This window comes from Oryza sativa, chromosome 4 (assembly GCF_034140825.1).
Source record: "Oryza sativa Japonica Group chromosome 4, ASM3414082v1".
In the NCBI taxonomy this organism is placed as follows: Eukaryota; Viridiplantae; Streptophyta; class Magnoliopsida; order Poales; family Poaceae; genus Oryza; species Oryza sativa.
This window is the reverse complement of record NC_089038.1, coordinates 31,727,423-31,742,518: the sequence shown is the minus strand read 5'-3', so window position 1 is coordinate 31,742,518 and position 15,096 is coordinate 31,727,423. Positions and strand designations below refer to the sequence as shown.

Below are 15,096 nucleotides of genomic sequence, written 5' to 3'. Positions count from 1 at the left end.
GCGGGTCACCATGCAATTTTTCTTAAAAGACATAATTACATAAACCATCACTCTTATTTTGTTGCAAAACCCTACCCACCAGTAGTTGATTCGGCTCATTTCTTTCGACGTGGATATGTCGCAGGCCATTATCAGCTAAGTCAAGCTTGTTCTTATCTAAAGAACTAGATGATGCACCGTGCTTTGTTACAGGATATATGTTAGATATAGGAGAAATAATGAAATAATTTGGATTAAAATATTATGAAAATGACTTAAGAATGATGATTTATCATGTATATGTTAGTTCTAAAATGAAATAAATTGTAGATATAATTACTATATGCTTGCATGTTTTTATGTGTTTAATGGATTGATGTGACATATTTGCATATAGGTTTTAGGAGTGATAATAAATATCATACTTGCATTTGAGCTTTAGATATCCAGTGGATATTAGCTATCTAAAGAATGATGTTGCTATGCTAGATGAGCCCGACCTCATAGATATGGCCTGTCACGGATCCAAGCTAGAAAAAATAGGCCAAAACAGCTACACATGTGCAGGGGTAGCTGGGGGTGGAGAGTAATTTCAGCTTCGCAATGTGGAGGGTGTTTTCTTAAAAAAAATAAAATGGATTATGAGGTGAAATTTCAAAATAAGGATGACAATTGAGATGGTTTACGTAATTTCTGTCTTTTTAAACAAACATTACTGTATGTCAAACAAGGGATCTTTAAGAATACAAAAATTTCAAAAAACATTTACAAGAATCTGTTCCATTACAGCGAACAATTCTGTTAAAATTCCCTCCATCCGGAAGGAGTACCAAACCTGGAAAAGAAAAACCTTAGACTGTTTTTTTTTAATTATAAAACGCGTAGACTTAACTTAAGCGTTTATTTTGTTCACCTAAACAATCGCACTACAGAAATTCCTGGAACACCATGCAATTTCTTATGCGAAAATTCCATGCTCTGATTTGAATCTCTTTTTTTCACTAACAAGTCCCCAGCTTTTGGATCGAATTTGATGCGATCACGCCTTGACTCCCTGCAAATCTGCTAGTATCCCGATTAAATTTACCTAAACCTATCATCATCATTCCCTCCACAGAGCACCACCCCCATTGTAAATTCAGAAAACCGCCCACTTAGCTTAAGGTTGTGTTTAGTTCCACACCAAAATTAAAAATTTGAATAAAAAAATTGGAAGTTGGTGTGAGTAAGAAAGTTTTGATGTGATGGAAAAGTTAAAAGTTTGAAGAAAAAGTTGGAAACTAAAACATACTTAAACTTATGTGGTGTTTGGGAAGGAGCGACTTTAGTCCCTCTCAAAGAAAATTTAGTACATCTGGGAGAGACTTATGCTATAGGTGTTGTGTACCAACGTACGTGCGGTCCCGGTTTTTGCCGCCGCCCCCCACACGCTTTATTCCGGTCGTTGCAACAGCAAAATCGACGGGTCAATTCAATCATTCGTGCGAGCGAGAGATCATCGAATTTGGAGTGCAGAGATCGTCGAATTTTGCAGCTAAGCTCATGGCCAGTTTCAGTGGAGGAATCCCGAGCTAGTACGAGCGTAGAATGAGCCAACAGAGAGAATTCGGCAAAAAGCAGCGCGGCGGCAGCAGCGGGCTACCTACCCCTGATCCCCCCCTCGCCCAACTTTATCGCTCGCCTCGCCTATAATTTCACTCATAAGCCGTAACGCTTATTAACAATTAAAATTAATTTATAGATAAAATATACTCCACATACGAGTTTTTTTCGTCTTAAAAGCTAAAAAAAATCATAAAATCATATCAATTATAAAATTAGGTTTTTAAACGAGTAAATTGCAGAAACCTGTATAAGACTATCAGTTTACTGCAGCATTAATAACATATTTCAGTTTACTGCAACGATAAGCAAATTTGTAGCTTTTATGTGGTGTGCCAGTGCTACTACAAGACATGTATGTGTCAACTTTAAGTTTGGGTCACATAAAAGTTACAGTTTTATGATATTTTTTTGCGCTATCGTTGCAGTAAACTGAAATAGGTCGCAAGTTTTATCACTATAGTTACAGTTTTATGAAATTTACTGTTTTTAAGTTGAAATTTTGGTTGTCGCTATTGATAATCTGAGGTGCGAAATTTGGCTCGTATCAACTCTCCAGTCTCATCCGCGCGCAAGCAAGCGCAAAGCCGGTGGCGACGCCGTCCACCGAATAAACAAAAGGCTCGGCGCGTGCGTGCGGGCGGGCGAGCGCGGCATCATATATTCGGCGATCTTTTTCATATACCATATGGCGTTCGCTCGTCGCCGGCCGTTCGTCCTTTGCTGGCCTGGATCGCATGCACGAATCCGGGTACAGAGTAGGCCAGGACGCCAGCAGCAGTGACGGAATCGTGCAACAGCCGGCTTTCTGGCTTGTTCTTTCGTCGGTCGGTTGCCGGTTGGTTGATTGATTCGGGTGTGTTCGGACTCAAGGGTGCACGTTTTTTAAATTGCTAAATGGTACGTTTTTTATAAAAAAAAATTGTACAAAATTTAATTAAAAAATCATATTGATTTTTTTTAAAAAAATAGCTAATACTTAATTAATCACACGCTAATGAACTGCTCTGTTTTCCATGGTTAGATGATATATTTCCATCCATCAGCAGCGAACACACCCGAGACGCCCTCCTCTCTTTCTTCTTCTTTCTTTTTTTTTAAGGAGTAGAAAGAGAGGGAGGAAGAAGATGACGGATGATCGAATTCGAGTTAATTGCTGTTTTGTTTGTTTGGTTGATTTGATTAAACGGCAAATGCATTCTGAAGAGTGTGTGTGTGTGTGTTGAGATTGAAGAAACGAATGGTGGTCGCTGATTTCTTGGTGATCGATCGGTTGTACATGGCGGGAGCCAGGAGGAGCTTGGCGTGTTTTGCGGTTTCACATGACGTGGCAGCCGACGGTGTTGTCCTCGTTGAAGTAGTCCTCGTCGAAGCGTGACGGCTGCGGCCGGAGCTGAGGAGGGTGACGGAGCATCGCCGGCATCGGCGGCGGGATCGGGTAGTATCCTCCGGCATAGTACGGCGTCGCGTTCGCGGCGTAGTACGGGAGGTGAACCGGCACCACCATGGCCGGCTCCGGCCGGCTGTAGTGGTGGTGGTACTGGTACTCCACCGCCACCGCCGCCGGTTCGGATTTGTCGCCGTCGACGTCGTCGCTGTTCTTGGCTGTGACCGTGTCCTTGGACGACGCCGTCTTCCCACCGGCGCGGCCAGCCTCGTCGGCGGCTTCCTTCCCGGCCGTGCACTTGCTGCATTCCTGCTTGCACGCCGCCGCCGACGACGACTTGTCGCCTTTGCCGTCCTTGCCTTCGTCCTTGCGCGCGGCGCTCTTCTCGTCCGCCGGCGAGGTCGGCTTCTCGCCGCCATTGCCGTCGCTCTTCTTGCCTTCTTCCGAAGGCGCCGCCGTTGACGACGGCGGCGGCGCCATCACCTCGGCGATCTTGCCGACCTTGGAGAGCTTCTTGACGAGCACCCTGCTGTCCACGTCGCCGACGACGGTCACCTTGTCGAGCGACGGGTTGATCTCTGTCCTCAGCACGCCTGCAACATCCCATGCACACAAACACAAAATTCAGCATCTCTGACGAAACACAAAATCCATGCACACGAACACAAAATTAAGCATCTCTGACGAAACACAAATTCGATCAGCGTCTCTGACGAACAACAACAAGAACACAGGAGAAGTGAACGAACTCGATACCTTTCAGGCTTATGGCTTTCATCACCTTCCTCCTGCATCCCTCGCAGCAGCTCACGTTCACCTTCAGATCAACTCTCTGTTGCACATGGACAAAAAATGCAACGCAATTTATCTCAGTTAGCAACATGGATCAATGGATCACTGAAAGAAAAAGAATTAAATTCAGCAAGATTGGATTGGTGTTGTTATTACCTTGAGCTCTTCTTCCCTAGCCATGGTGATGATGACTACGGTGCAGGAGCTCCGGAGAGAGTGATTTCAATTTTCGATTTTGAGCTGAATGCTGAGGCAGCTCGGCTGTTGCTGTCTTGTATTTATACACGGCCTGGCTACAGGCTACCTCTGAAGCTTTTCTGCAACTGGGGAGAAAAAAATCAGATACCAAGGCCATGCGCCCAGCGTCCATTGATCTTATTCCTAGCTGTATTTACTTGTGTTATTTTAATCACCCTAGCTCATGGGAGGAGGTATATACCGCGACAACTCAATCATGTGTACTTGCATTGCATTGCATCACAGCCGCTCTTCTCCTTTTCTTCTCCTCTCATTTCTGTGTGCTTGCGCCAGCATCAGAGATTACCATGTCCTGATGACATCTTGTGCCAGCATCAAGGGGTTTGCAACAGAAGGTTGTTCTTTCATCACAATGCCTATTTGCTCCTCTAGTTTTAAGTTGGAAGCAGACCTAGTTGGGCAGTTGGCAAACTGGTTTGCAGAAGCTGTAATTGCAAATGGTTTTAGGGTTCATGCAATTTACTTCTAGGAAGAACATGGAAGCAGTACTTAACTTATTTAGAGAAAAAAAAGTGTTATTCAGGGATACCATCGATCTTTTGCATCGCTTCTTCACCATCCAATTGATACATGTAGCTCAACATAGCATGAACATGAGCTTATTCACCGGATTATTACCACGGATTGTTTTGTTCTAAGCTATTTCTCAAAATATTTAAGTAATCCTTATAATCAAGTAGATAATCAACGACAATAATCTGGTAAAGAGTAAAATTCACTTTGGTCAACCTTTATTTACCAAATTTTCACATTGGACTAGAGTTAGACTTATATTTTCACTTAACACCATATATAGTTACCATCATTTGCACTTTGGACCGGGTTTCACAAATTACACATAGTATAATGATTGTAGATCTGATCTCATTTCTATTTTGTGTTAGAAAACTTATAATTCAACAATTTGTACTAACACTACAGTTGGGTATTGTAAAACATGTAATATCTTTTCTAGAAAAATAGTTCTTAAACTCAATATTTCTCCAATTGTCTCTAGTATAAGGGTTGTGAATGTTCATATGTAGTAGTAATGAAGTCCCATTAATCTGATAGCATATCCTTTAACATGTTACAATCATTGTTCTTGCGCTAAGCATATTTGTATGGCAAAAATTTCCATATCATTGTTTCTTGTAAAATGCTAAGCACCTAGACAACAATTCGTGTAATGGTAACTATAAAACCAGGTCCAAAGTGCAAACAATGGTAATTATACATGGTGTTAAGTAAAAACATGAGCCTAGCCCTAGCCCAATGTGAAATTTTGGTCAATAAAGATGGTCCAAAGTGAAATTTACTCTCTGGTAAATGATCTGTTTCAAACTGAGTAGCAACAGTACAACAGTACAAGTAGCTCCTGACTTGTTTTTATACATAGTAGTACACATAGCAAGTAGCAGCACACTAAACTGATAACCTGATGTACTCCTACATGCAGGCTGTAGCCATACTCCGGATTGATCTGGGGACGGGCACAAGTGCATTGCTTTTTTCAGTCCATGATTAATTACAGCCAAGCGCACAAATACCCGAACAAATCGCCGTGATTAGTTTAATCCAAGGAATCAGCTGACAATTAAGCATAGTACCAGCAGACAAAGGGGAGGCCATCTGTATGGCCAAGTATGGAGCCATCGGAAGTGCCTCACAGTCTAGCATAGGCAAAGAATAAAGCAGCTTCAACCATTAAACAAAATGGGTATGTACATCATACATGTTCCATTGGCCATCCTTTCTCACTTTCAGCATTGTCGCCGCGCATCCTCGGTTCATGCGTTTAACCTGCAAAGTGACGAACCAATGGCTCATAAGAAATATATGATTGAACAGTATCGCTGAAAAGGCGGACAAAAGACAGGATATTCGAGGATCACCTTTTGGTGTGATTATTTTACCACATATATGGATCTATTGCAACTCTGATTGATAATGGTTCAGTCATACCATTATATTATACAGCCCTTTGGTTCTATGTGGACTCTGGACAGCTGAAGAGGTGCAGAGGGTAGAAAAATGTAGTCATGCAGCCAACCTAGCTTCTTCTGAGTCTGGGATGACGACATCAGCTCTCATCATCGGCCGGTACTCTTCAGGTATTTCAGCTCCTGCCTGCACGCACAACTCAACCACGGCTGGAGCTTTGCCGTAGAAACTCCTTAGAGAGGATCTGAGAGGAGGGCCAGTGGGGTCACGGACATGCCACACATAATTTGGCGGGATGACATCGTCCACCACTGCATCCTGCCATCCATGCTTGCCGTCCCTCCACTGGTGCTTGAAAGCCCCACAGAGCTTCACATTGTGGCCCCATGGACCAACGTGAACCTCAGAGCAATACCCGCATGTTTTTACTGTGTATTTCCTCATCAACCGTGCAACACCTCGCTGGACATTTAAGTATGCTTTCAGTGTTTTCTCCGCGAGCTCTTCCACATTTGATGGCGTCGATGACTGGCCTTGCTGGTTGCTGAATGTGTCAAGTTCAGCAAGCAGAGATATGCAGTCTTCTGAACGGTGTGGCTTAGGCCCGTCAACAAACCCACCACGGTCGATCACTTTCTTGCCTATCATCCGGACAGGAGCAGTTCGTCGCCTTGAGGGGTATTGTGGCAACTCAACACCAGCTTGAATGCATAGCTCAACGATGGCTGGAATCCTGTCATAGTCAAACCTGGTTTCATGCTTGACTCTCCACCCAAATGGGTCAAATTGATGATAAGATTCAATCGGGATGAGAACATCGTTGACGGATCCTCTGACCCAAGAGTGATGGCTATTCCGACGTTGGCTTCCTGTTCCATAGCAATCTTGGATCTGGTGGCCAACTGGACCAACATGGACTTGGGGGCATTTTCTACAAACCACCAGCCAGATGACATAAGTTCAGGATACTTGGCAAAATATACCATCATACAGGGATATTAAAGCATGCCTATGTACAAGAAAATACAAATATCATTGCACATGTAAACAACTGATGGAACAGGCTAGCATTCCTTAGTTACCTGCAACCATAAACTGTACCAACATTCAACAGTTGAGAGAGACCTCTGATGAGCACCTTCCAGTTATCAAGGACCTCATAAGCTACAGGAATAAGCTCTGGAACAAGCAAACCATTCTTTGGGGGCTCAAGAGGCTTCTCTATTCGCATTCGCGCAAGCCTTTTATCTTGTCGAGAAGCTTGCAACATCTTCTTAATTGGAACAGGAAATGGCTTCTTTTTCTTCTTTGGGAGCAATTCTGGGAGATCAACATTCTGTGGTTGTCTTTGATACCTCTCATATCTCTTGCTGGAAGTACCAGGAGACTGCTCACAGCATATTCTTGACATTCCCCAAGCAATTTGACGAGGACGGGATCCTACCTGAGACAAGAAAATAAAGGATGAATTTATAACTGATCACAGCATTTGAACAAAGAGAATACGCTTAAACATTTTCCATTGCAACAGTGATTTACTGCAAACAAGAAAGAATAATGAACAACTGCTAGGAATTTCTCCATTATGTGATATTCAGTATTGAGTGCCACCATAGTAATAGGATTGTTTATGAGAATACTAGCTTCTTGAACATAGTTTCAATTAGTTCTGTGAGATTATCTGCTAATAAAACAGTTAACAATAATGTGCAGGCTGAAGGGGAACAATAATAACAGGCCCAACTGCCTGAGACATCAGCAATGGAAAATGACAAGGATGCATCATTTATCTTCATATTTGGGTGGATGCAGGACAAAGAGCTTTCAAGTTAAAATAAAGCATGTGTTAACTGATGCTACCATTTCATTAGGTCAATCAAGATCCTTGATTCTTCAGCAGACATATCAATAATGAGATATCTAACATTTTCATGATTTTTAAGAATATGCCATTTTTTGGAAATTACACAATCCTACATGTTATGCTACAGGTTATAACTGCACTTCTGATGGTTACCAATTAGTAGGATCAGTAACTTCCTTTACAAAGTGGAGGATACTCAAGAACTTAATATGGCTAACCTACACATGATTTCATAATTGTTTTCAAGCCAAAGTACCACCCTGTTGTAACTGAAAGAAAATTAACTTTAAATATAGAATAGAATCAGTACCTTCACTAACTTGTTCATTCTGATTCTGTTGATGTCTATCAAGCTAACGCAAAAACCTGAATTAAGGATCCAAAGTTGAATATAAGAAACCAGCTATACAAATGAAACTACAAAGAAAGCAAGGCTATTTGAAACAATAATGAACATACCGTTATTGTGAAGTATCTCCATGAAAAAAATCACTGCAAATTCCTGTTCACCAAACTAGCAAATCATCTATTACCCTCACGGACAATGCGTACGGACAGTTTTAGCTATCTGTTTTCAGAAGAAATAAAGGTCACATATCCATTTCAGAGATTGAAAACTGGTAAAAACGCCGCACATGCATGCATACACGCCAAAACAAGAACAGAATCTGCTCAGTTGAACCCCCAAACCTTTTTGGGAGCCATCAAACTGTTATTAGTATTAAGGTTAAGGCAAATTTCTAGAACAGAAGCTAGGGTTAACGCAAATTCGAGAAGAAAAATGCGTGGGTAAAGAGAGAGAGAGAGAGAGAGATGGGAAAGAGGATGTGCGTAACGGATGCGGCGGAAGCAGCAGGATGAGCGGCGGCGGAGGAGGTGGGGGATCTCCTCACCCACCCAGGAAGGTCCGGAAGCCACCGGCGGCGACGACGAGAGCGCGGCGGCGCGGCGAGGAGAGAGACGGCGCGCTCGGCTGGAGAAGGGGATAAGCGGTGGCCGGCTGGCGGCGTGAGCGCGTGGTTGGAGAAGAGGACGACGAGAAGAGATTTTTTTTTTTTTTGGGATAAGTCCATTTTACACCCTCGAACTCTTATGCTGGTACAAATTACACCCCCAAACTACAAAACCGAGTATAATACACCCTCGAACTTTCAATACCATTCACTTTACACCCTCGAATGGTTTTTCAACTGGTTTTTCGCCTACGTGGCATTGATGTGGAAGCCTAGTCATCAAATAAAAATAAAAATGAAGACCACCTCTTCTTCTTCCCTCATCTCCTCTTCACTTTCTCTCTCTATCCTTCTTCCTCCCCGAGCAGTAGAGAAGCAGCAATGGCATTCTTGAGCTCGTGGAGCAGGGGACTCATTGCGGTGACGAAGCTCAAGCACATATCTAGTCTTCCCTTCCGCGCGGACCGCCGGCGAGCCTGAGCTCAAGGTCCGTCTCTCCTGCCGCCTCCAGGAGCTCTATCTTCTCCATAAAATCGAGCTCGCCGGTGGAGCTAGAGCTGCTTGGGGACATAGAGTTCGGCGGAGGCGATGAGGCTTGGGGACGCGTGTGGCTCCGGCGAGGTCCGCCCTTCTGCGCGGGGCAGCAAGCTCCACCGCCGTTGCTGCTCTCCTCGTCGGTGACTGCACGCAAAGGCTTCCGCTGGCGACTGCCTCCGCAACCTTGGTAGCGCTGCCGCCCTCGCAACAGCTCCACGCTGCCGCCGCAGCCGCCGCGCTCGCAGCCGCTCCACGCCGCCGCCCTCGCCGCAGCTCCATGCCGATGCCGCAGCCATAGCCCTCGCAGCAGCTCCACACCGCCGCCGCCACCGCCCTCGTAGCCGCTTCACGCCGCTGTAGCAGCCGCCGCCCTCACAGCTCAACACCGCCACCGCCGCCGACAGTCAGGAGGGAGAGAAGCACAATAGAGCAAGGAGAGAGAGAGACAATATGGGCTTGGCCCATATTATTTTGTGGGCTGACGTGACGAGGGTTGACGTGGATCCGACGTGTCAAAAACCACGGTAAAAACATCCCGTGGGGGTTAAGTGCCCGGTATTGAAAGTTCGATGATGCATTATACCCGGTTTTGTAGTTCGGGGGTGTATTTTGGACAAGCATAAGAGTTCGAGGGTGTAAAATGGACTTCTCCCTTTTTTTTTCCTTCCACGGCCAAAATAGGCCTCGTTTTACGGGTCCAAATTCCAGCCCATGTATATCTCTTTTTTTAAGGAATAAGTTCATCTGTGGTCCCTTAACTTGTTGATGAATCCGATTTTCATCCTTCAACCGCAAAACCAGATATAGTGGGTCCCTCAACTGTCAAAACCAGTGCAGAAGAGGTCCATTAGCGGTTTGGACAGCGGTTTTGTCTGACGTGGCGCCTGCATGGCTAATTTGACTTGGTTTTCAGCTGATGTGGCAATGACGTTTCGCTTATGTGGCAATTTGTTCCAGAAAAATAATAAACCTCATGGGACCCACAGGCCAGTGCCACACACAAATTAATAAAAAAAATTGGTGGGGCCATGTGGGCCCCACAAGCCATTTTCCCTCTCTTCAATTCTCTCTCCCTTCTCATCTACTGCGACGGTGGCACGGGTGAGGAGGGGCGGTGGCGGGGCGGAGCAGAGGGGCTCCGGGCGGAGCCCTCACGACGGCCACGCCCTCTCCGGCGGGGCGTCGGCGGTGGCGGCCTCCTCCGGCGAGGGTAAATTCCCGGCTCCGACGTCTGACCCCGCATCCGCCGATCAGCGCACCACCAAGCTCTCCTCCCCCTTCGCCGAAAGCCACGGCCACCTCAGGCCCACCCCTCCCTCCTCCCCGCCGCGTCGCATCCCCGTCTCACCGCCACTCGACGATGTTCGCCGCAGCCTCTACCTCTTCCGCAACCCCCAGCCCTCATCCGGCGCGACCTCCGCCACCGCCTCCTCGAACCCCAGCCCCTCCTTCGTCGACATCTTCCACGCCAGGCCGGCCCCTCCGACCGGCCGCGCTGCGACCAAAGATCTGAAGACGAACAACTGTAATGATACATCTGATTTTGCTGTTCTTGTTTCTTGTTTAGTCGACATTGGTGAATGCCTGATGAAACTAATGGATAACCTTTGGTTACTGATGATGCCGTGGTTGCATTTGGTTTGCTAGTGGCTGCAGCACAGAGTGTGTCGGTTTTGATGGCCTTTGGCTCTCAGGCCATAACGACGTACTTGCTGGGAAAACCGCAACAGCAGTTGGTGGAGAGGGTGAGCTGGGAGTGTTGTACATTTGATGCATTTTGTTGTTTAGATGAAATCGCAGTGAACAGCAGATTGGTTGGCTCGCGGGGCCCTTCGCCGTCGCCGTCGACCTCCTCGCGCCGCTCTTCACCGCTGCGGCATAGACCTGCCAACGCCGTGGTGTTCGACGGCGTCCTCCCGTGGGCTGCCACCGCGGCGGCTGGGCTCCGCATCCCGCGGTACGCGTTCACGGGGATGGGGTGCTTCGCGCTCTCGGTGCAGCGAGCACTGCTGCTCCACGCCCCACAGGACTGCGTCGCGTCGGACGACGAGCCGTTCCTCGTGCCTGGACTCCCCGACGTGGTGCGGCTCTTCCGCCCACAGCCGCCAGAGCCTTGCCTCCGCCGCCGCGAGCCGCTGTCTCTCCGTCGCGAGAGAGGAGAGGGGAGAGAGAGTTGAAAGTGAGGGAGATGGGGAGAGAGGAGGAAGAAGGGGGCTGAGAATAACATGTGGGCCCCACTAAATTTTTTATTAATTTGTATGTGGCACTGACATGTGGGTCCCACGAGGTTTATTATTTTTCTGGATCAAATTGCCACGTAAGCGACACGTCATTGTCACGTCAGATGAAGACCAAATCAAATTAGCCAAGTAGGCGCCACGTCAGCCAAAATCACTGTCTAAATCGCTAAGGGACCTCTACTGCACTGGTTTTGACAGTTGATGGACCCGCTGTATCTGGTTTTGCAGTTGAATGACGAAAATCGGATTCGTCGACAAGTTAAGGGACCTTAGATAAACTTATTCCTTTTTTTAAAGTAAATTCTGGCCCATTTAGCTTGATGGTATGACATTCATCCTCAAACTTTTGGGCTCACCCATTAAAAACGATTTGGGCCCATCCAGACTTATATTAATAGATGACGTTGTTGACTTGCACGGCGTTTGATCGTTTGTCATAAATGTTATTTATTTTATTATTAAAGAAACTTGAAATATGACTTATATTTTAGTATATTTATATTATTTTTTAATGAGATAAATGATCTAACGTTTTCTTAAAAGATCACTAGATCATCTATTAAAAAACATACGTAGTACACCGCCACTACTACACACTCATGTATATTGTGCATTAGCAGTCAGGAATTCAAGATCAAAGAAGGGCGATCTTCTTCTCAAAAAGGATTTTATATAAAAATGAAAAGAAAAGAAAGATGAGACAATCTGGATCGATAGCTGGATGCCTGCAAACTGAAGCCACGAGTGTTTTTTTTTTCAGGTAAAATTTCTTCTCCCTTTTAGGGCTCCTTTAAATCGTAGGAATGAAAAAACAGAGGAATAGGAAAAACACATTCTGACAGGAATATAATTGTAAAACAAAGGATTGAAAAACACAAGAAAAACACAGGAATGACCGTTTGATTGGACCACAGGAAAAAACGCAGGAATCAGATGAGAGAGATAGACTTAGAGGAAATGTTCCAAGAGGTTAGACCTCTTACTAATTTTCCTCCAAAATGTGCATAGGATTACCCATTCCATAGGAATTTTAAAGGATTGGATAGGATTCAATCCTTTGTTTCAAAGGCCTTCAATGGATTTTTTTTCATAGGATTGAAATCCTCCAAAATTCTTATATTTTTCCTACAAATCAAAGCGCCCTTATTTTCTCTAGCTACGCACCAAAATTATCTTTCAAGCTCAACTAAAAGGTGTACTATATGTCTTTTAATCTGATATCAGCTGGCCTAGGGTTATTTGTTGGTGAAGTAGCACTAAAGCTTACGAATACCAAAACGATATTGACATGCACAAGCTATCAACTTTGACCAGGAAAGAAGAGGGACCCCGGACACACTGAAGGAAACCAGCCAGAATTATTGGCTAATGGCCACATGCCAAAATGATTTTTCAGTGTCCAGATTCGTAGTAATAGATGAATTTTATCTGGCTCTAGGTTACTATATTTTGAAATAAATATAGTAGTTGCACAAATATATCAACCAGTTTGAAAAAAAAATCCTTTTGTTTTCTCAATGCGCCCAAAATCGTTCTAGCTCAATTTAAAATATCTTTCAGCTTACCAAAATATCGCCCAAAATTGCCTATTGGACTATGGTTGGTGAAGCACTACTGAAGATTATGAACACCAACGACACGGTTCACAGGCAACCAACTTTGACCAGGAAAGAAAAAGGACAAAGCTGAAGGAAACCTGCAGCAAGAATTTATTGGCGCTATAGCTGCATGCCAAAAGGATTTTCTATGCAAAAATAGCACATAAAAGACAATATTTCGATCAAAATCTTCACCTAACCGATAGAACACGATTCGTTTGGACGTTCGCTCAACTGTGGAATTAACCTGATCGTAGTGGAGCAGTTCGAAATGGTGATGAACTCGAAGCAGACTCTTTCTCAACCATAATCATCCAAATGCAAGCTGACGAACCTGCTATTCCCAGGCCCTAAACCAGCTAGAGCAGTGGGAATCGAACGAACTACTCCTCATTGCATGACTATTTTGGAATAATGGAAAGCTTAGAGGTTAAGTTAGCTAGCTTATCCCTGCATTGCTTAGAAGAAGATTCTGTCAAATTGACAAACGAGCCTTCTTCAGTTCCCCGCCATCTCTGATCAACATTTGAAAACTGAAAAGGCAGTACATATAGACACATAGTGCATGTTCAAACAATCTAAAAACGACGCCTTTTCAATATTTTTCAATTTGAAAAATGAAAAAGGCATGTAGAAGAGATGGAGAACCCGATGCCGTACGTCTAAATAAATGTAGCGTAAACGACGTAAAACAACGCGTTTTTCAGAAGAGTGGGATAAGCAGCAGCCATTCGGCGTTCTTTTTCTTCTTGTCATTAATTAATTATTAACGCGGCTAAGGAAATAAATAAAGTTTAGTAGCACTATATATGTAGGAGTATATATAGCTAGGAGATAGAGAGTCCAGCGTTAAATAAACTGAGGAGAGCTTGGATTTCTCATCTCCATTATCTTGCATTCTTGTTCTTGGTTTGCATCTCTTCTTGCTCTTTGGAGGATTTACTACTATTGAGTAGTAGTGATCATGAGCTACCAAGGTCCTCCTCCCGGCACTGCAGGTATTGAAATCTCTTGGTTTCTTGATCTGATTGGAGAACTCCCTGGTTTGTGATTTAGCACAGAGAAAATAATTGTGAGAGTTGTGTGTCAGGTCTCCTTTTTTTTTCTTTGTTTCTTTTTTTTTTTGCCTGGTCGGGAAGAAACGCGACCAAATTTTATTAAGATTAGGAGAAAATACATGCATCCCGACATTTTTTATTTTTTTTTTCTGAGTTCGTTTTGATGGACAAATTCATCAGCTGATGCATGTGTGATTATCTACTGTTGCAGCGTACCCGCCACCGGGGACGGGGTACCCACCGCCGGCGTACGGCGCGCCGCCGCCAGTCGCCGCCGACTACGGCGGGTATCAGCAGCAGCAGCCGCCGCCGCCGCCGCAGGACTCGCAGAGCCGCGGCGACGGCTTCTTGAAAGGATGGTAATTAAGAAAGAAACCACACACCAAAAGAGAAGATCAAAACATCGATCCATTTTTTATCAGGATAATTGTGAGTGTTCTTGCCTCTAAAGCTTCTGTCTCTGTCGATGTGATTTTTTTTGCAGTTGTGCTGCTCTCTGCTGCTGCTGCCTGCTCGACATGTGCTTCTGATGAGAAGATGGCATCAAGGATGATGTGATACTCTACTTATAGAGCAGCTTGTGATCGTCTTTTCACATCATTTGTGCTGTGTCATGATCGAGATTTTTTAAGTATGTGGTGAGATGTGTGCATCTAGTATTATGTAGTTACTGTTCTTGGATCATTTGGATTTCATGTGTTGTCAAATTCAAAAGTGGATCCATTTTGTATCATTCATCGTAATCTGGGACACTTCTGTTTATCAATGATTTCGATTTTAGTACTATACGAATCACCCTAAATTTTATTGATCGGATTAATGATTATGAATCACACTAATTTTTATTGATTGGATTAATTCTACTGTATGTTTGTCAATGAAAATTGCAACCTCAAAAATCAATG

At 44.4% G+C, this 15,096-nt stretch overlaps 4 protein-coding genes across 9 annotated transcripts; 2 read left to right on the top strand and 2 right to left on the bottom strand.

The window, feature by feature from the left end:
* Window positions 1-2,809: 2,809 nt before the first annotated feature.
* Window positions 2,810-4,070, bottom strand: LOC4336990 (heavy metal-associated isoprenylated plant protein 35). Its single transcript, XM_026025044.2, has 3 exons — window positions 3,917-4,070; window positions 3,725-3,800; window positions 2,810-3,561 (listed from the first exon to the last, which is right to left on the bottom strand). The coding sequence occupies exons 1-3, from the start codon at window positions 3,938-3,940 to the stop codon at window positions 2,900-2,902; spliced, it is 762 nt and encodes a 253-aa protein (XP_025880829.1). The 5' UTR covers window positions 3,941-4,070; the 3' UTR covers window positions 2,810-2,899.
* Window positions 4,071-5,296: 1,226 nt separating this feature from the next.
* Window positions 5,297-8,842, bottom strand: LOC4336989 (APO protein 1, chloroplastic). Of its 6 annotated transcripts, none has more exons than XM_015778160.3 (6): window positions 8,642-8,842; window positions 8,265-8,373; window positions 8,116-8,171; window positions 7,024-7,385; window positions 5,893-6,872; window positions 5,297-5,800 (listed from the first exon to the last, which is right to left on the bottom strand). In XM_015778160.3, the coding sequence occupies exons 2-5, from the start codon at window positions 8,284-8,286 to the stop codon at window positions 6,038-6,040; spliced, it is 1,275 nt and encodes a 424-aa protein (XP_015633646.1). In that variant the 5' UTR covers window positions 8,287-8,373; window positions 8,642-8,842; the 3' UTR covers window positions 5,297-5,800; window positions 5,893-6,037. The 6 variants fall into 6 exon arrangements, with proteins under 6 accessions (XP_015633646.1, XP_066165502.1, XP_015633647.1 ...); XM_066309405.1 differs by having other exon boundaries at window positions 7,024-7,381; XM_015778161.3 differs by having other exon boundaries at window positions 8,699-8,842.
* A 504-nt stretch (window positions 8,843-9,346) lies between these two features.
* Window positions 9,347-11,587, top strand: LOC136356239 (uncharacterized). The gene is made up of 3 exons (XM_066309840.1): window positions 9,347-9,379; window positions 10,340-10,820; window positions 10,943-11,587. The coding sequence occupies exons 1-3, from the start codon at window positions 9,347-9,349 to the stop codon at window positions 11,470-11,472; spliced, it is 1,044 nt and encodes a 347-aa protein (XP_066165937.1). The 3' UTR covers window positions 11,473-11,587.
* Window positions 11,588-13,969: 2,382 nt separating this feature from the next.
* On the top strand, window positions 13,970-14,977 carry LOC4336988 (cysteine-rich and transmembrane domain-containing protein WIH2). The gene is made up of 3 exons (XM_015780782.3): window positions 13,970-14,131; window positions 14,403-14,550; window positions 14,676-14,977. Exons 1-3 carry the CDS (start codon window positions 14,098-14,100, stop codon window positions 14,719-14,721), a joined length of 228 nt encoding a protein of 75 aa, XP_015636268.1. The 5' UTR covers window positions 13,970-14,097; the 3' UTR covers window positions 14,722-14,977.
* Window positions 14,978-15,096: the final 119 nt, after the last annotated feature.

Bases quoted from the DNA above. Each gene is read 5' to 3' on its own strand.
- LOC4336990 (XM_026025044.2), bottom strand. From the start codon at position 3,940: ATGGCTAGGGAAGAAGAGCTCAAG. The intron at 3,801-3,916 runs GTAATAACAACA...CATGTGCAACAG, and splicing joins CTAGGGAAGAAGAGCTCAAG to AGAGTTGATCTGAAGGTGAA. The intron at 3,562-3,724 runs GTATCGAGTTCG...GGGATGTTGCAG, and splicing joins GAAAGCCATAAGCCTGAAAG to GCGTGCTGAGGACAGAGATC.
- LOC4336989 (XM_015778160.3), bottom strand. From the start codon at position 8,286: ATGGAGATACTTCACAATAACG. The intron at 7,386-8,115 runs GTACTGATTCTA...TTCTTGTCTCAG, and splicing joins GAATGAACAAGTTAGTGAAG to GTAGGATCCCGTCCTCGTCA. The intron at 6,873-7,023 runs GTAACTAAGGAA...GGTGGTTTGTAG, and splicing joins GGTACAGTTTATGGTTGCAG to AAAATGCCCCCAAGTCCATG.
- LOC136356239 (XM_066309840.1), top strand. From the start codon at position 9,347: ATGAGGCTTGGGGACGCGTGTGGCTCCGGCGAG. The intron at 9,380-10,339 runs GTCCGCCCTTCT...GGGCCCCACAAG, and splicing joins ACGCGTGTGGCTCCGGCGAG to CCATTTTCCCTCTCTTCAAT. The intron at 10,821-10,942 runs GTAATGATACAT...TTGGTTTGCTAG, and splicing joins AGATCTGAAGACGAACAACT to TGGCTGCAGCACAGAGTGTG.
- LOC4336988 (XM_015780782.3), top strand. From the start codon at position 14,098: ATGAGCTACCAAGGTCCTCCTCCCGGCACTGCAG. The intron at 14,132-14,402 runs GTATTGAAATCT...CTACTGTTGCAG, and splicing joins TCCTCCTCCCGGCACTGCAG to CGTACCCGCCACCGGGGACG. The intron at 14,551-14,675 runs GTAATTAAGAAA...TTTTTTTTGCAG, and splicing joins GACGGCTTCTTGAAAGGATG to TTGTGCTGCTCTCTGCTGCT.